The sequence below is a fragment of the Schistocerca cancellata genome, chromosome 10, assembly GCF_023864275.1.
Source record: "Schistocerca cancellata isolate TAMUIC-IGC-003103 chromosome 10, iqSchCanc2.1, whole genome shotgun sequence".
Lineage (NCBI taxonomy): Eukaryota > Metazoa > Arthropoda > Insecta > Orthoptera > Acrididae > Schistocerca > Schistocerca cancellata.
In genome coordinates this window covers 134405586-134425839 of record NC_064635.1, presented here as the reverse complement: position 1 = coordinate 134425839, position 20254 = coordinate 134405586, and the positions used below count along the sequence as shown (strand labels likewise).

Here is a 20254-nt window from a genome sequence, read left to right as displayed (position 1 = left end):
GAATGATGTGGCCACCCAGATAGCCCGACATGAATCCCATCGAACATTTAAAGGACGTAACTGAGAGGTCAGTTCGTGGGGCTGTAGAGTTCAGCAGGAGACTTCCAGCAACTTGTTGAGAACATGCCATGTCAAGATGCTGCACTACACTGGGCAAAAACAGGTCCAACAGTATTAAAAGGTGTGCCATGAGTTTTGTCAACTCAGTGTAACATTCCATCAATTACAAAGTTATGAAAGGCTTAGTGAGTTAAACTTCGTTTGTCCCAAAAAAAGACAAATGTAAATGTATCACCTACAATTTTTATTTCTATACTCATATAAAGGTGATCTATAAATATAATCTATGCGCTGTTAATGAATAAGCAATTTCCTTTTCTTATTCATTCACATACACTGCATTAAAAACTACATCAAAAACACTCAAATATAAATATCAAATTAATATTTTTTTATAAACATAATCTAGCACATGTCCATGCACAGTTCTAATATTGTAATTCACTGTGTATACAAGGATGCAACTACGATGCCTATATTTCGACACAAGGTAAGCAATATGAAAATTACTGTCTTATCACACGAACCATGTATGGTATTAGTTAGCCACAGTTCAAAATTACATAATTTTAAGTATTTCAGGTGAGTGATCACTTGCCATCTAAGATCATATTTTTCCTCCTCTTCACCACTGTCTGTTACTGTAAACATACAGTTCATCAACACAAGGTGCAGAATGAAATAAAAACAATATATATTCACCACTGCCCATCTTAAATGGTATTAAAATGATAAATAGAACTCTTTAAGGATGTGAGAAGTTGATCAGCATTTGAATTATTTCCAAAAAATGTTGAACATACTTTACAAATTTGTTTTTGTCTATTCAAAAGAGATTTCTTCTTAGTAACAGCTATAATTTTCATCTAATCCTTGGGTTCTGTTATTTTTTTATTTTTTAAAAATATACTAGTGTGACAGAGAAAAACCAACTAGAACATAACCCAAATGAAACAAGTTTACTGTTAGCATTTACTGTTTATTTATATCCACAATGCATTTTAAAGGTTCTAACCTTCACCATCAGTTGTATTTACATGTGTAGTATCACGTGTGTGTGCGCTGTGTGACGATTTTGGGGTAACTGTCTCCAGTGAACAAAGGCTCCTTTCACATCATTAAACATCACATGTAAACTGTCATCTTTTGTGATGAAAGAAAGTTTACAGGTGATGTGTTTAGATAGTGAAAGGAGACAGTGCCTCAAATTACCACAAAATCATAACACAGTCAATACGTGTGATACTGCCAATGATAAATTCACCTGGTGATGGAGGTTAAAAGCATCGAAAAATGTTGTGTATATAAATAAAACAGTGACTGATAACAGTAAACTTGTTTCATTGAATATCAGTAATAGTCATGGTAAAGCCTAATCTAAAATATTTGCACTCATAGAAAATACTCATAATAATAATAATAATAATAAAAAGTGTGTGTCAAATCTTATGGGACTTAACTGCTAAGGTCATCAGTCCCTAAGTTTACACACCACTTAACCTAAATTATCCTAAGGACAAATACACACACCCATGCCCGAGGGAGGACTCGAACCTCCGCTGGGACCAGCCGCACAGTCCACGACTGCAGTGCCTTAGACCGCTCGGCTAATCCCATACACTAACCTAGTCAGCCTACAAAATAAATTGCACTTCTAGTTAACATGATTTTCTTACAATATCTAAGATTGCAGCCGTTTTGAACACTACCCACTTTTCTCTTAACCAATTAATAATTGTACTCAATGGAAAATGAAAAATACTGAATAGAACCTTTTGAATAATACAAAATACAAATGACTTGGGCAGATCTTTGATCTACACCATACAGTTTACTCTGTTAATATGAACAGGTGGAACTTTCTTTTTACACACCAACTCTCCATCATTTACACCTACCCTACACTGTCCCCTCATCTCTCAAGCCAGTGGTAGCTACCTTTTGCACTTTTACTTTGTTGTCCAGTGGGGACGGGCTCGTGCTCTACTTCAAATTTAATGTTCGCCTTATAAATTCAACGTATGTCTGTCGAAACAATTACAGCAGTCTTTTTTTCAGCTATATGTCTCGGTTTATTGAGATATTGTTTTGAGTCAATACCAGTGGGAGACATATCTGGGATGAGAGCTTACATGCACCGATTAAGGTAGTTCAGTGCATTTTAATACTGCTGATCCACCCATATGTGCTGCCAATTACATGCATCATAAAAATGGGATGGACAGTCAGAGCAGTTCCACCAATAAGCTTTGACTGTGTCTAGGATTCATTTGCTAGACGATTCCAAAAAAATACAGCACCATGTGTGGCTCACAGTATACTAGTTACTAGTGTAGGTGTGCACAGACTGTTTTGCTTTGCATTTTGCAATTGTAGTTCAGCGGTATCAGGTACAATTTCCCACTAAATTTTAATGAACTGAACAAATAAAACACTTGAATTTTCATACTGCAGTGGTATGGCACGAGTGATTTGGTTAGGGCCAGTTTCGCGTAGCCGGACTTGTTAACGAAGTGTACAAACTGTCTCTCTTATTTTACATTAAGGATAGATATAAACTGTAATTAACTTTGAATGAAAAGCAACATAATTTTAAAATTCAGGTAAAAAGTTAATTTGAAAAAAATACCTCATTGGAAGGTCACTGCATGGGCACCAATTTCTTAAAGCAGTAAGGTGCACTTCAAAGATTTACGAGTGCTGACGAGTACAAAATATTTGGAAGTTTAAGAAGAGGTGGACTGCTGTTTGTGACCCCAATTTCTGATTTGTGAAAACAGTATTGTCACAAACAGTAATTGTTGCAAGTTTGGTGTTCTGGTTGCCTCATCACACTTATGTCAAGGAGGATTTAATTTCAGATAACAATGCATGCTCATGCAGACTCACCAAAATTCATCTCTTCCATCAGTCATGAAATATGAAGGCGCAGTATCTCCTAGCTTATTTTATTTACATCAAAAGTGCTCCTATCACAGTTTCAGTAATTGATCACATGGTTGAGATTTATTTTGCATACTGTAAATTTGTGTGTAAGAGAATCAAAGCAAAGTCCTATTTACTTCAAAATTTAGAAAGAAGGCACATTACTTTAAAAATTACACACTCATTCCTACTCTGAATGACAATTAGTTTAATCTCTAGGAATCAGCCTTATACGCTAAACTACCAAGATACTCCTGTTAGAACAGGAAAATAAGAGATTATTAACAACTGCAGTAAACAATAGTTTGGGAACTTATGTTTCACTTTAATGTTATTTACACGAAAGATAAAAAATATAGTTATTTTTGGTGTATATTTATCTTTACAGTGTTGTAACATATGAACATTTTAGAATGTTGTTGATGCAGAAGAAAAATTAGTCAAGTATTCTGAACTCTCACATTTTAAAGCAGATACACGAGAACACAGGACAAGTCAATTCTGATGATGTGAGAAGCAAATATATATAAAACAGTGATGCAGGCTTACATAGCAACAGTTCAGAACAATACTATCTTAACTGCCGCTTAAGCAGAAAATGGGAGTTATGATATCTCAGTATTAAAGTACAAAAAATTCTGTAATTAATATATTACACACAATGTAACAAAATTAACAACTACATGCATTTGTGCAATAACACCAACTCAAAAAGTATTAAAAATGCACTTCAGCTGATTTCATCCAAGGGTATGGTTCTGCGAGCTGACATCCTAATCATTCCTGCTAAAGACATATTTATGTATAATATATTTATGACCTCTGTATATAGCTGATTATGACGTCAAGTCATTGGGAATGGACAGCAAAAGAACATCACCAAATGCTAAAGGTAAGGAAAAATTGTACTCAGATCTTTTGAGAATGTGACACAATCCCATTTGCTGTGCCGTTAAAACTAAGCTACAGAGCCCGTGTCCCTGTTATGGCTGCGCAGACTGTACTCTGAGCTGGGCTGCAGGGCTTTCTGTTCAGAATCACTCCTAGCCTGACGAACTTTCCTTGTCGGTGTCTGTCGCCGCAGCGGCTGTGGCGTCTGTGGTGCCTGGCTCTGTGGAGTCGGGGCCGATACTCGAGTTTTTAGTGGTTCTATTCGCACAACGGCCTTCTTTACCTCCGTACTGCTGTGTGTTTCACGCTCTGGTGTGTAAAAATCTCTTCTTGTCAATGGCTGCAAGAAAAAGTAAGGTATTACTGCCAATTCCTAAATGTACACGCTGAGAAAATTTTACAACTGAACAAAAGATAAACAATACGAAACCACAATTACATTGCGCTACCACGACGTTTGCAAGGTGTGTGGTTTGCACGCCTGAATGGTACAGACAGTCATAACTAAAATGGAAGATATCTGTGGAGAGTCCAGACAAACCTATGGTTCTTGAAGAAGGGCAACAGCATTTTCAATAGTTACAGAGTCTGGAGGAGTGACTGATCTGGCAATGTAACATTAGCCAACATAGCCTTGATAGCTTGGTAGTTCTAACTTTGGGGGGGGATTAAAATAATCACTCATTTGGATTACAGGTGGGGACTACTCTTGTCATAGCAAGAAACAAATCAATGGATGCTGAGGGAATTAGATGAAGAAATGAAACTCAAAGTACTACATTAACTGGTTATTTGGTCAGCAAAATAACTGAGGTGAAATACTCTCAATAGCAAGAAAAACGTTTCTGAAAAATAGAAATATGTCAAACTTGAGTTTCTCCTAGTACATAAAATATTCACACAACTTATGAGAATGCAGCCAACACTTCAACAACTTCCGATAATTTGGCAGGTTTTCAAAGCACACATACGAAAAGAGTACTGTGGAAGCACGCTCTCATCGTGTTTGTGCCTTCAATGTGGGGCGTTCACCTGCTGAAATGTCCGCAGTTCCCTGAAGTGTTCACCCAGCTGCATTCCTGCAAGTTGTTAGAACAAGAGAAATTCGTTAGCAAAGAAAAAAAGTAAGTGTTAGGAAGTCCTTTCTGAAAGTATTTGCCTGGAGTATTGCCTTGTACAAAAGTGAAATGTAGCTAACAAACAGATCATACCAGAAAAGAATAGAAGCTTCTACAATGTGGTGCTACAGAAGAATGCTGAGTATTAGATCAAATAACCAATGAAGCGTTACTGAAGGGGAATAAAATGATAAAAAAGAAAGGATAAGTTGATGGAATATCTCAAGGCCTCATGGCTCTTTCGGTTTAGTAACACAGGAAAAGAGGATGACCAGATGAGAATTTGAACTGCCACCCTTCCGAAACAGACCCCACACTTTACCACTGCATCGCCTCATTCGGCAGAATGGGAGGCCAGTAGTGCGACCCTCAAGATGCAAAATTATAGATACTGCTTGCAAACACATATAAGAGCAGAAAAAAACCATAATTTATATTCCAGAGGGAAACATTCCACGTGGGAAAAATATATTTAAAAAGAAAGATGATGAGACTTACCAAACAAAAGCACTGGCAGGTCGATAGACACACAAACAAACACAAACATACACACAAAATCTAGCTTTCGCAACCAATGGTTGCCTCGTCAGGAAAGAGGGAAGGAGAGGGAAAGACAAAAGGATTTGGGTTTTAAGGGAGAGGGTAAGGAGTCATTCCAATCCCGGGAGCGGAAAGACTTACCTTAGGGGGAAAAAAGGACAGGTATACACTCGCACACACACACATATCCATCCTCATATACACAGACACAAGCAGACATTTGTAAAGGCAAAGAGTTTGGGCAGAGATGTCAGTCGGGGCGGATGTACAAAGGCAAAGATGATGTTGAAAGACAGGTGAGGTACGAGCGGCGGCAAATTGAAATTAGAAATTAGCGGAGATTGAGGCCTGGCGGATAGCGAGAAGAGAGGATATGCTGAAGGGCAAGTTCCCATCTCCGGAGTTCTGACAGGTTGGTGTTAGTGGGAAGTATCCAGATAACCCGGACGGTGTAACACTGTGCCAAGATGTGCTGGTCGTGCACCAAGGCATGTTTAGCCACAGGGTGATCCTCATTACCAACAAACACTGTCTGCCTGTGTCCATTCATGCGAATGGACAGTTTGTTGCTGGTCATTCCCACATAGAACGCTTCACAGTGTAGGCAGGTCAGTTGGTAAATCACGTGGGTGCTTTCACACGTGGCTCTGCCTTTGATCGTGTACACCTTCCGGGTTACAGGACTGGAATAGGTGGTGGTGGGGGGGTGCATGGGACAGGTTTTACACCGGGGGCGGTTACAGGGGTAGGAGCCAGAGGGTAGGGAAGGTGGTCTGGGGATTTCATAGGGATGAACTAAGAGGTTGCGAAGGTTAGGTGGACGGCGGAAAGACACTCTTGGTGGAGTGGGGAGGATTTCATGAAGGATGGATCTCATTTCAGGGCAGGATTTGAGGAAGTCGTATCCCTGCTGGAGAGCCACATTCAGAATCTGATCCAGTCCCGGAAAGTATCCTGTCACAAGTGGGGCACTTTTGGGGTTCTTCTGTGGAAGGTTCCGGGTTTGAGGAGATGAGGAAGTGGCTCTGGTTATTTGCTTCTGTACCAGGTCGGGAGGGTAGTTACGGGATGCAAAAGCGGTTTTCAGGTTTTTGGTGTAATGGTTCAAGGATTCCGGACTGGAGCAGATTCGTTTGCCACGAAGACCTAGGCTGTAGGGAAGGGACCGTTTGATGTGGAATGGGTGGCAGCTGTCATAATGGAGGTACTGTTGCTTGTTGGTGGGTTTGATGTGGACGGACGTGTGAAGCTGGCCATTGGACAGGTGGAGGTCAACGTCAAGGAAAGTGGCATGGGATTTGGAGTAGGACCAGGTGAATCTGATGGAACCAAAGGAGTTGAGGTTGGAGAGGAAATTCTGGAGTTCTTCTTCACTGTGAGTCCAGATCATGAAAATGTCATCAATAAATCTGTACCAAACTTCGGGTTGGCAGGCCTGGGTGACCAAGAAGGCTTCCTCTAAGCGACCCATGAATAGGTTGGCATACGAGGGGGCCATCCTGGTACCCATGGCTGTTCCCTTTAATTGTTGGTATGTCTGGCCTTCAAAAGTGAAGAAGTTGTGGGTCAGGATGAAGCTGGCTAAGGTAATGAGGAAAGAGGTTTTAGGTAGGGCGGCAGGTGATCGGCGTGAAAGGAAGTGCTCCATCGCAGCGAGGCCCTGGACATGCGGAATATTTGTGTATAAGGAAGTGGCATCAATGGTTACAAGGATGGTTTCCGGGGGTAACAGACTGGGTAGGGATTCCAGGCGTTCGAGAAAGTGGTTGGTGTCTTTGATGAAGGATGGGAGACTGCATGTAATGGGTTGAAGGTGTTGATCTACGTAGGCAGAGATGCGTTCGGTGGGGGCTTGGTAACCAGCTACAATGGGACGGCCGGGATGATTGGGTTTGTGAATTTTGGGAAGAAGGTAGAAGGTAGGGGTGCGGGGTGTTGGTGGGGTCAGGAGGTTGATGGAGTCGGGTGAAAGGTTTTGTGGGGGCCTAAGGTTCTGAGGATTCCTTGAAGCTCCGCCTGGACATCAGGAATGGGATTGCCTTGGCAAACTTTGTAAGTAGTGTTGTCTGAAAGCTGACGCAGTCCCTCAGTCACATACTCCCGACGATCAAGTACCACAGTTGTGGAACCCTTGTCCGCCGGAAGAATGACGATGGATCGGTCAGCCTTCAGATCACGGATAGCCTGGGCTTCAGCAGTGGTGATGTTGGGAGTAGGATTAAGGTTTTTTAAGAAGGATTGAGAGGCAAGGCTGGAAGTCAGAAATTCCTGGAAGGTTAGGAGAGGGTGATTTTGAGGAAGAGGAGGTGGGTCCCGCTGTGACGGAGGACGGAACTGTTCCAGGCATGGTTCAATTTGGATAGTGTCTTGGGGAGTTGGATCATTAGGAGTAGGATTAGGATCATTTTTCTTCGTGGCAAAGTGATATTTCCAGCAGAGAGTACGGGTGTAGGACAGTAAATCTTTGACGAGGGCTGTTTGGTTAAATCTGGGAGTGGGGCTGAAGGTGAGGCCTTTGGATAGGACAGAGGTTTCGGATTGGGAGAGAGGTTTGGAGGAAAGGTTAACTACTGAATTGGGGTGTTGTGGTTCCAGATTGCGTTGATTGGAATTTTGAGGTTTTGGAGGGAGTGGAGCTGGAAGTGGGAGATTGAGTAGATGGGAGAGACTGGGTTTGTGTGCAATGAGAGGAGGTTGAGGTTTGCTGGAAAGGTTGTGAAGGGTGAGTGAGTTGCCTTTCCGGAGGTGGGAAACCAGGAGATTGGATAGTTTTTTAAGGTGGAGGGTGGCATGCTTTTCTAATTTGCGGTTGGCCTGTAGGAGGATGCTCTGAACAACCGGTGTGGATGTGGGAGAGGAAAGATTGAGGACTTTTATTAGGGACAGGAGTTGATGGGTGTGTTGATTGGCTGAGTGGATGTGTAGGTGAAGGATTAGGTGGGTGAGGGCAATGGATTGTTCGGTTTGGAACTGGTATAGGGACTGATGGAAAGAAGGGTTGCAGCCAGAGATGGGAACTTTAAGTGTGAGGCCTTTGGGGGTGATGCCAAGTGTTAGACAAGCCTGAGAAAATAAAATATGGGAGTGTAATCTAGCTAAGGCGAAGGCATGTTTGCGGAGGGAATGTAAATAAAACTTAATGGGGTCGTTGTGGAGGTGTTGTGAGGGTGACATGGTACTAGAAGGTGGAAAGTGGAACACGAGACTGAAATGAAAATGAAAATAAATATAGAAATATATGGGGAGAGATAAAGGTAAAACTAGAAAGCAAATGGAGATCTGGTGTGAAAAAAGGCGAAAAAGGGTTGGTTAGAGCTGGGCTGTTGATCCTGTGGTGAACTTGTGTAGGTAGATAATGATGTGCATAAAGGTTAGGTGGTTGTGTTGCCGCCAAAACACGTTAAAGGGTGGAGAAATACGGGAGAATTTCGAAAAAACTACGTGAGGATGTATTAAAGGGGTGGTTTGGTGGTGACAGATTATGGAAATGAAGCTAATAATTGTCTGATGAAGAAATAATGACGTTAAAACCTGTGGGAAGCGGCTAAAAATGATCGATGATGTGAGAAAAACGGAAATGGAAATAAAGCAAAAGATATTAAAATTAGCCGAAAAGGTTGTTTAATAGCTGAAAGGAACTGTTTGTGAACTGGAAACGGTGGATTTTATAGCAGCGGTAGTGTTGAAAGCGGAAAAAAATTTTTGGTTTGGAAGTGGGTTACGTATTATTACGTATTGTTGAGTATATATCGGCGGGATAAAATTGTATACTGGATTACGGTAAAAAAGGAGAAGGTGAATAGAAAGTAAAACTGCTGGCAAAAACAGAAGAAGGAAATAAGATGACAGAAAAGACTACGAAATGTAACAGTGACAATAACAATAACAATAACAACCGTGATTGTTGGGATCAAATTAATGATATGAATATAATAGAGGGAAACATTCCACGTGGGAAAAATATATTTAAAAAGAAAGATGATGAGACTTACCAAACAAAAGCACTGGCAGGTCGATAGACACACAAACAAACACAAACATACACACAAAATCTAGCTTTCGCAACCAATGGTTGCCTCGTCAGGAAAGAGGGAAGGAGAGGGAAAGACAAAAGGATTTGGGTTTTAAGGGAGAGGGTAAGGAGTCATTCCAATCCCGGGAGCGGAAAGACTTACCTTAGGGGGAAAAAAGGACAGGTATACACTCGCACACACACACATATCCATCCTCATATACACAGACACAAGCAGACATTTGTAAAGGCAAAGAGTTTGGGCAGAGATGTCAGTCGGGGCGGATGTACAAAGGCAAAGATGATGTTGAAAGACAGGTGAGGTACGAGCGGCGGCAAATTGAAATTAGAAATTAGCGGAGATTGAGGCCTGGCGGATAGCGAGAAGAGAGGATATGCTGAAGGGCAAGTTCCCATCTCCGGAGTTCTGACAGGTTGGTGTTAGTGGGAAGTATCCAGATAACCCGGACGGTGTAACACTGTGCCAAGATGTGCTGGTCGTGCACCAAGGCATGTTTAGCCACAGGGTGATCCTCATTACCAACAAACACTGTCTGCCTGTGTCCATTCATGCGAATGGACAGTTTGTTGCTGGTCATTCCCACATAGAACGCTTCACAGTGTAGGCAGGTCAGTTGGTAAATCACGTGGGTGCTTTCACACGTGGCTCTGCCTTTGATCGTGTACACCTTCCGGGTTACAGGACTGGAATAGGTGGTGGTGGGGGGGTGCATGGGACAGGTTTTACACCGGGGGCGGTTACAGGGGTAGGAGCCAGAGGGTAGGGAAGGTGGTCTGGGGATTTCATAGGGATGAACTAAGAGGTTGCGAAGGTTAGGTGGACGGCGGAAAGACACTCTTGGTGGAGTGGGGAGGATTTCATGAAGGATGGATCTCATTTCAGGGCAGGATTTGAGGAAGTCGTATCCCTGCTGGAGAGCCACATTCAGAATCTGATCCAGTCCCGGAAAGTATCCTGTCACAAGTGGGGCACTTTTGGGGTTCTTCTGTGGAAGGTTCCGGGTTTGAGGAGATGAGGAAGTGGCTCTGGTTATTTGCTTCTGTACCAGGTCGGGAGGGTAGTTACGGGATGCAAAAGCGGTTTTCAGGTTTTTGGTGTAATGGTTCAAGGATTCCGGACTGGAGCAGATTCGTTTGCCACGAAGACCTAGGCTGTAGGGAAGGGACCGTTTGATGTGGAATGGGTGGCAGCTGTCATAATGGAGGTACTGTTGCTTGTTGGTGGGTTTGATGTGGACGGACGTGTGAAGCTGGCCATTGGACAGGTGGAGGTCAACGTCAAGGAAAGTGGCATGGGATTTGGAGTAGGACCAGGTGAATCTGATGGAACCAAAGGAGTTGAGGTTGGAGAGGAAATTCTGGAGTTCTTCTTCACTGTGAGTCCAGATCATGAAAATGTCACGACTCCATCAACCTCCTGACCCCACCAACACCCCGCACCCCTACCTTCTACCTTCTTCCCAAAATTCACAAACCCAATCATCCCGGCCGTCCCATTGTAGCTGGTTACCAAGCCCCCACCGAACGCATCTCTGCCTACGTAGATCAACACCTTCAACCCATTACATGCAGTCTCCCATCCTTCATCAAAGACGCCAACCACTTTCTCGAACGCCTGGAATCCCTACCCAGTCTGTTACCCCCGGAAACCATCCTTGTAACCATTGATGCCACTTCCTTATACACAAATATTCCGCATGTCCAGGGCCTCGCTGCGATGGAGCACTTCCTTTCACGCCGATCACCTGCCGCCCTACCTAAAACCTCTTTCCTCATTACCTTAGCCAGCTTCATCCTGACCCACAACTTCTTCACTTTTGAAGGCCAGACATACCAACAATTAAAGGGAACAGCCATGGGTACCAGGATGGCCCCCTCGTATGCCAACCTATTCATGGGTCGCTTAGAGGAAGCCTTCTTGGTCACCCAGGCCTGCCAACCCGAAGTTTGGTACAGATTTATTGATGACATTTTCATGATCTGGACTCACAGTGAAGAAGAACTCCAGAATTTCCTCTCCAACCTCAACTCCTTTGGTTCCATCAGATTCACCTGGTCCTACTCCAAATCCCATGCCACTTTCCTTGACGTTGACCTCCACCTGTCCAATGGCCAGCTTCACACGTCCGTCCACATCAAACCCACCAACAAGCAACAGTACCTCCATTATGACAGCTGCCACCCATTCCACATCAAACGGTCCCTTCCCTACAGCCTAGGTCTTCGTGGCAAACGAATCTGCTCCAGTCCGGAATCCTTGAACCATTACACCAAAAACCTGAAAACCGCTTTTGCATCCCGTAACTACCCTCCCGACCTGGTACAGAAGCAAATAACCAGAGCCACTTCCTCATCTCCTCAAACCCGGAACCTTCCACAGAAGAACCCCAAAAGTGCCCCACTTGTGACAGGATACTTTCCGGGACTGGATCAGATTCTGAATGTGGCTCTCCAGCAGGGATACGACTTCCTCAAATCCTGCCCTGAAATGAGATCCATCCTTCATGAAATCCTCCCCACTCCACCAAGAGTGTCTTTCCGCCGTCCACCTAACCTTCGCAACCTCTTAGTTCATCCCTATGAAATCCCCAGACCACCTTCCCTACCCTCTGGCTCCTACCCCTGTAACCGCCCCCGGTGTAAAACCTGTCCCATGCACCCCCCCACCACCACCTATTCCAGTCCTGTAACCCGGAAGGTGTACACGATCAAAGGCAGAGCCACGTGTGAAAGCACCCACGTGATTTACCAACTGACCTGCCTACACTGTGAAGCGTTCTATGTGGGAATGACCAGCAACAAACTGTCCATTCGCATGAATGGACACAGGCAGACAGTGTTTGTTGGTAATGAGGATCACCCTGTGGCTAAACATGCCTTGGTGCACGACCAGCACATCTTGGCACAGTGTTACACCGTCCGGGTTATCTGGATACTTCCCACTAACACCAACCTGTCAGAACTCCGGAGATGGGAACTTGCCCTTCAGCATATCCTCTCTTCTCGCTATCCGCCAGGCCTCAATCTCCGCTAATTTCTAATTTCAATTTGCCGCCGCTCGTACCTCACCTGTCTTTCAACATCATCTTTGCCTTTGTACATCCGCCCCGACTGACATCTCTGCCCAAACTCTTTGCCTTTACAAATGTCTGCTTGTGTCTGTGTATATGAGGATGGATATGTGTGTGTGTGCGAGTGTATACCTGTCCTTTTTTCCCCCTAAGGTAAGTCTTTCCGCTCCCGGGATTGGAATGACTCCTTACCCTCTCCCTTAAAACCCAAATCCTTTTGTCTTTCCCTCTCCTTCCCTCTTTCCTGACGAGGCAACCATTGGTTGCGAAAGCTAGATTTTGTGTGTATGTTTGTGTTTGTTTGTGTGTCTATCGACCTGCCAGTGCTTTTGTTTGGTAAGTCTCATCATCTTTCTTTTTAAATATAATTTATATTCCAGTATAAATGGTAAGCTGGAGAGCTTCTGTAAGGTTTGGAAAGTAAAAGACAAATGCTGCCAGAAGGGAATATGAGAGAATGGTTCATGAAAGAGTCTCAGGTATCTCAGATGGTAACATGCTTGCCTGTGAGAAATTAGGCTGCAGCTTAAAATCCCAGCCTGGAACATCTGCCACAAGTGTTAGTATCAGATCTGTTACTTCCTTTTTAGGGAAGAACAAGGGATTCAGAACTTCCTCTGATAACCTGAAGGTGTGTGTGTGTGTGTGTGTGTGTGTGTGTGTGTGTGTGTGCGCTGGGTAAGAGGATTCTAATGGGCTCTAGTTCTGGGTTTCATTGTGTATAAGGCTATACTTATGGACAAACTCTGAAGACATACTTCCAGACAATGCAATGAAACACTGTTCTTAGATACAGACATGCACGGTAGAGAAAAACAAGTTAACATACAGCTGTGGTATCCTTTCTAGCCTCGCTTTTCAAATCCACATAATCGTATGGTGGCAGAGGTGACACGACTTGCTGGGCATCGACAAATGGCGTAGGACTCCGGCGTGGCAGACTGGACCGTCTGGAGTAGCCAGTTTCAAAGGACCCAGTGAAGTCAGCCTTAGCCCAACGGGTCGTGGAAGGGCTGTCTGCTGCCACTGGAGTATGTTGCGGCAGGAAAGGTGCATGTGCTGATTGCGAGAAAATGCTTGGCTTGTCTTCAGTTTCCTCCCTGCAGAAATGTGTGTTTGCTTTAATGTTTGCACATATCTCACTTCCATCAATAATTTAAGATTATACATAGTTTGTGATCTGCAAATATTTCCATAATAGAAAAGTGCATACACATCCAAACACATGGCAAGTGTCCAAAATTTTTTGTACTGACATTACAGAAAGTTCTAATGTTATAAATGGACATTTGCCTTTTAAGTCTATTGACAATTTTAGACTGCGTGATACAATACCTGTTTAAGAGATACCGTTGTTTTTCCCAGTGCGGCTGAACAGCAACTGGGCAGAACACCAGTAATTCAAACCAGTTCATGCTTGACCCCTGACCAAAATACAAGGTAGGACCAGAAAGTACGAGGGTCACTCCAAAAGAAATGCACACTATCTTTATAAAAATAGTTTTCATTCTGCATGTGTGAAAATTTTACAGTGTGCGGATACATCCTTCCTGCTCATTTTCAAACTTAAAGTTCAACCTGTTCCCATGAGTGGCACCGTCACAGCATGTCTTCAAGATGGCTGCTACACTTGACGTTCGTCAGAAGCAACATGCTGTCATAGAATTCTTGTGCTGTGAAAACGAGACAGTGGGAAACATCCACAAAAGTTTGAAAAAGGTGTCTGGAGATGCTGCTGTCGATCGCAGTACAGTTAGTCAGTGGGCAAGCAGATTATGTGATGAAAGCGGGCACAGCAATATTGAGGATTGTCCTCGCAGCGGCAGGCCTCGTACTGCACACACTCCAGACAATGTGCAGAGAGTTAACAAATTGGTGACTGCTGACAGTCGCATCACAGTGAACGAATTGTCACGCTACGTCGGGATAGGGGATGGAAGTGTTTGCAGAATACTGAAAGTGTTAGCGTTGAAAAAGGTTTGTGCCAGATGGGTTCCCAGGATGTTGACAATGGCTCACAAAGGAACAAGAAAACAGTATGCAGCGAACTTCTGAAACAGTACGAGAATGGTGGAGATGAATTTCTTGGAAGAATTGTGACAGGTGATGAAACATGGTTCCATCATTTTTCACCAGAGACGAAGAGGCAATCAATGCAGTGCCATCATGCAAATTCACCTAAGAAAAAAATTTCAAAACCACACCTTCTGCTGGAAAAGTTACGGCTACAGTGTTTTTCGATTCCCAAGGACTCTTGCTTGTGGACATCATGCCAAGTGGAACCACCATAAATTCTGATGCCTATGTGATTGACACTGAAGAAACTTCAAGCTCGACTGAGTCATGTTCGACCACATCGGCAAAAGCAGGATGTTTTGCTGTTGCACGACAATGCACGTCCACATGTCAGTCAAAAAACCATGGAAGCAATCACAAAACTCGGATGGTCAACACTGGGACACCCACCTTACAGCCCTGACCTGGCTCCATGTGACTATCATCTCTTTGGGAAACTGAAAGACTCTTCTTGGAACAAGGTTTGAAGGTGATGACTCCCTTGTGCATGCTGCCAAACAGTGGCTCCAACACGCTGGTCCAGAATTTTACCGTGCGGGTATACAGGCGTTAGTTCCAAGATGGCGTAAGGCAGTTGAGAGGGATGGAAATTATGTGGAGAAATGAAAATATTGTTCTTAAAGGATGTATCTACACACTGTAAAACTTTCAAACATGTAGAATAAAAGATGTATTTAAAAAAAAAAAAAAAAAAAAAAAAAAAAAAAAAAAAAAAAAAAAAAAATAGTGGGCATTGCTTTTAGAGTGACCCTTGTAACTTCCATTTTCACTTTCCGCAGCAGTACTACAATCATAGTTCAGAGTATGCACGGTAGTTGCTTTCAGTCAAAGCGATGGAGATAAAACTATTTTGAGTTCTCTTTGTGCAGTTTATGCAGTATGTTACCTGTTCTGAAGGGCAAAGCTGACTCATAATCCTGCCACTTAACGAAATTAAATCTGTAATTCGTTTTCTGAATTGAAGAACACTAACTAGTCATCAACAGATTTATGAAGAGAAAACACCAACAGTGATGCATACCCGCCAGCTCTACCAATTTGGGGGGAGACTCCCGATTTTCCACTTTTTCTCCCGTCTCCTGATTATTCTAGTATTTCTCCCGATTTTTACTAGTTATCGTCAAACTTACGATATTTATTTATTTTTTTGACAGTTGCTAGAATTCGTTGCGTATTAGTCGACCTTAATCGATACGTATTGAAGTTAATAGAAATCAGGAAGTCGCGCGTGATTTATATACTGATATTTATTTTTCCTCTTTCCCGCGCATTTCGTCAAAGATGTACCCGTGTCCCGTAGTGCACATGTAGTAACCTCGGTAGTGCACAGTGCTCTGCTTGGACGTGTGTTGATGCATATTGTCGTAGTGTTTTGATTTGGGGCTTTGTTTTTAAACATGGCCAAAAAATATAACTCCATCTTCTTAAAACAATTTTTGGAACAGTTTCCGTGCATTATCGAGTCGAGGCCCGTTGTTCGCTTTTTGTACCATTTGCCAATGTGATATTTGTGTATCACATGGTGGAAAAAGTGATGTTTCCAAACATGTGGAAACAAAAACTCACCGAGACAATTTGAAGTGCGTCAATAACAATAAAAAACTGGAATTCAGCGACAAAAGTGAAAGTGATGTGCTGAACGTTTATTTACATCTTTTATTTTAGAACATAATTTGCCTATTAATTGCGCTGACCATGCGAGTCACCTGCTCCGGAAAATGTTCCCGAATAGCAGTATAGCGGAAAAATAACAGCTGCGGAAGGACAAAAACTGTCGCAGTTATCGGAGAAATGGCAAAAAAAGAAAAAGAAGAAATCGTAGACATTTTGAAAAATGGCCATTTTTTATTGCAATTCATGGTAGTAACAAAGGGGATGCTAATTTATATCCCATAGTTGTTACCGTTTAGAATGAGACGACCCAACAAATTGAAAGTACCTTATTATGTCTCCCCAACTTAAAAAAGAGATTCCACTGGTGTCAACACAGGAACACTTCTTCTCAACACACTGAAGGAATGTAATATTCCACTCAGTAACTGTTTGTCAATAGGTTGTGACAATGTCCCTGTAGTGGTTGGAATGAAAAATGGAGTTGTAGGTCTCTTGAAAAATCATATGCCTAACCTCTTTGTTGTTGGTTGTCCCTGCCATTTGTTAAATTTGGCAGCAAAAAAGGGAGCTGCATGTCTGCCATTCCAGATTGATGACTATTTACTGGACATATATTATTTTCTGCAAAAGAGTACGGTTCACTGAAAGAATTTCAGAAATTATATGATGTCGAGACGAAGAAAAGCATGTGGGCACCAGTTGGCTTTCTGTGAGCAAATGTTTACTTCGGTTACTGGAACAGTGGAAGCCTTTGACCAGCCTGCTCAATTATGAAGTGAAGTCTGGTAAGAATGATCAGCTTGGGTGTCTCTAAACTTATCATATACCGAAGTTGAAACAGTCACCAATTGAGAGTAGTGCCTCTTCAAGAAAAAGAGCTAGTGAATTGCCAATTCCATGTTCATCTACATCAAAAATAAGTAAACAGGATTCCCCAATTAAGTACAACTTGTCTCGTGAAGAAATGTTTCTGTCATCAGATTTAAATATGGCTTTGTGTCTGGTTTTGTCAAATGTTATACCTACATTTGACAAAACAAATGTAATTTTGCAGTCTAAGTGTACCTCACATCCATTTACTGCAAGATCTGCTGCTGGACACGTTACAGAACTTGATGTCTAAATTTGTACTACCTACAGTGATAAAATCCTGTTCTCCTTTTGAGGTTTATTACCACAGCAGAAGAAACCAGAAGGATGATTGTGATTTGGTCATTGGCAGTTGTACTTCTCAACTTGTGGATTGCCTCAAGCATGATGAGAAGGTGGAATTCTGTTCGGAAATACTTAATTGCTGCTTGTGACTACATGGTTCACAAATTCTCATTGACGAGTGAAATGCTGAGGAATGCAACAGTTATGCAAATCAGATCTGTTTCCAATGCGTCCTTTTCTACCCTAAAGTATTTTGTGGAAAAGTTTCCAGTATTATTGAATGCAGATGCAGGTAAACAGCATGATGCCATGGATGAATTACAATCCCAGTTTTGTGCATTTCAGATATATGATATACCGGATGAAATCTTAAAGGAAGAAAGAATTGATGTGCAGTGGTCTCTGATAGGAAAACTAAGAAATAGTGATGGGAGCCTAAAATTTGACAAATTAATTTGTGTTATGTTAGGTATTCTAATGGTCCCTCATAGTAATGCAGAATGTGAGAGGATATTTAGTCAAGTAACTAAAACAAGGACACAGTTTAAGATCATCTGCCGGTGATGAAAATTTGGAGAGATTGTTGACAGTAAAATCAAGACTACAGGGTGACTGCTTTCAGCAAACCTTCAACAAAGAATTTCTCAGAAAGGCTAAGTCTTCAACATTCAATTCCTTAAATCAATAGAAATGTGAAGTGTTTCGTGAAAAGATAATTATACCTGTGTGTTACCATAAAAATGTTGAGGTTCGCCGATGACATTGTAATTCTGTCAGAGACAGCAAAGGACTTGGAAGAGCAGTTGAACGGAATAGACAGTGTCTTGAAAGGGGGATATAAGATGAACATCAACAAAAGCAAAACAAGGATAATGGAATGTAGTCGAATTAAGTCGGGTGATGCTGAGGGAGTAAGATCAGGAAATGAAACACTTAAAGTAGTAAAGGAGTTTTGCTAACTGATGATGGTCGAAGTAGAGAGGATATAAAATGTAGACTGGCAATGGCAAGGAAAGCGTTTCTGAAGAAGAGAAATTTGTTAACATCGAGTATAGATTTAAGTGTCAGGAAGTCTTTTCTGAAAGTATTTGTATGGAGTGTAGCCATGTATGGAAGTGAAACATGGACGATAAATAGTTTGAACAAGAAGAGAATAGAAGCTTTCGAAATGTGGTGCTACTGAAGAATGCTGAAGATTAGATGGGTAGATCACACAACTAATAAGGAGGTATTGAATAGAATTGGGGAGAAGAGCAGTTTGTGGCACAACTTGACAAGAAGAAGGGACCGGTTGGTAGGACATGTTCTGAGACATCAAGGGATCACAAATTTAGCATTGGAGGGCAGTGTGGATGGTAAAAATCGTAGAGGGAGACCAAGAGATGAATACACTAAGCAGATTCAGAAGGATGTAGGTTGCAGTAAGTACTGGGAGATGAAGAAGCTTGCAAAGGATAGAGTAGCATGGAGAGCTGCATCAAACCAGTCTTAGGACTGAAGACAACAACAACAACATGTTACCATATTTTCTCCATCCTCATCATGTATTGGAAATTTAATTAACGAGGAAATGATAGACCTTGATGTGAATGGATAACAACATTGTTAAATAAGTGAGAACACTAATGGGTATTATCTCGAAACATTTTAAGAGTGAACTACAATTATATTTGGTAACTGTTTTAGTTTGTTAGTACATCATCATTATTCAGATTCTGCAATGTTTCCTACAGCAGAAGCAGCTTCTACTTCACCTGTGAGAAGAAAGGTATTGTACATGTTCTCATGATTGTTCCAATGTTTCTCACCAATACTGAATACTAATAGGCTACAAAGCTAGAGTTAAATATGAGAATTTTACGAATTTCTGTAATGACAGTTTCCCTGAAAATGTGCAATACTAGCTAACTTCGAACATGCAGAGATATAACATGTGAAATCTTATGAGGAGAAAGTAGATGCTGCCCCCGAAACATAAAAAAGAAGTGGTTGTGTTAAGATTTCAACATACACCGGAGAACCAGTTGGCAAGCCTATTTTTAGTTTTCGTGTGTGTCACAAAACAGTATTGTGGATGCTGTTTTACGGCGATCATACTTTTTTTTCTAATGCCAAAAAACATCCCAACCTAACAGCAATTAGCTGGGCGAAACTACAAATAAGGGTTACGGACTCAACATTTTGGGTATTTCCAATGTTTCTTTACTTTTTTTTTTAGCCATTATATAGCTTTGTGGCGCCTTAAGGGGAGCTGGAGGTGGTCAAATCCAAAAAATTACGATTTTTTTTTGCTACCGAAAATTAATTGGAACATTCCTCTTCAACGTAAACTTTGAATTATTGTTCTACTCGCCCTAGAAGTGGAGTTATTACCATTTTCCCCCACGCCTGCAGAGGAAATGGGCGGCCGCTGAATGCATCTAACACCCTCTCGTGACTTCCTGGCGAACTGCTTGGGATTTTCTCAGCCTGTTACGCATACAGCGCCTTATGTTACGCATACAGCGAGGGTGCAAGGGTTGGCTACATTGTTTTCTGTGACAAATGAAGCGCTAAGAGCGCGGAACATCGTCTCTTTGCTGTTTACCGTTTCGAATTAGTTCAGTGTTGCGCCTGTTGTTGGTAGTATTATACGTCTTGTGTAAAGTGTTGTTCTGGTTACGATGCCACGTTTTAGTAACCGTGTATATAAGAAGAGGAAGAACGTAGGGAAAAGAAAATTAACACTAATACCAAATTGCGATACTACAATTACTGAAACAGTGCATTCT

At 42.1% G+C, this 20254-nt stretch overlaps 1 protein-coding gene across 2 annotated transcripts in view; it reads right to left on the bottom strand.

Moving 5' to 3' along the window:
- Positions 1-283: 283 nt before the first annotated feature.
- Positions 284-20254, bottom strand: part of LOC126106361 (uncharacterized) — a 126381-nt gene continuing 106410 nt past the window's right edge. For both annotated transcript variants that reach the window (XM_049912612.1, XM_049912613.1), the window contains exons 8-9: positions 13468-13738; positions 284-4216 (exon numbers count right to left, since the gene is read on the bottom strand). In XM_049912612.1, the coding sequence (XP_049768569.1) occupies positions 3944-4216; positions 13468-13738 (544 nt within the window). In that variant the 3' untranslated portion in view covers positions 284-3943. The remainder of the gene's footprint in view (positions 4217-13467; positions 13739-20254) is intronic.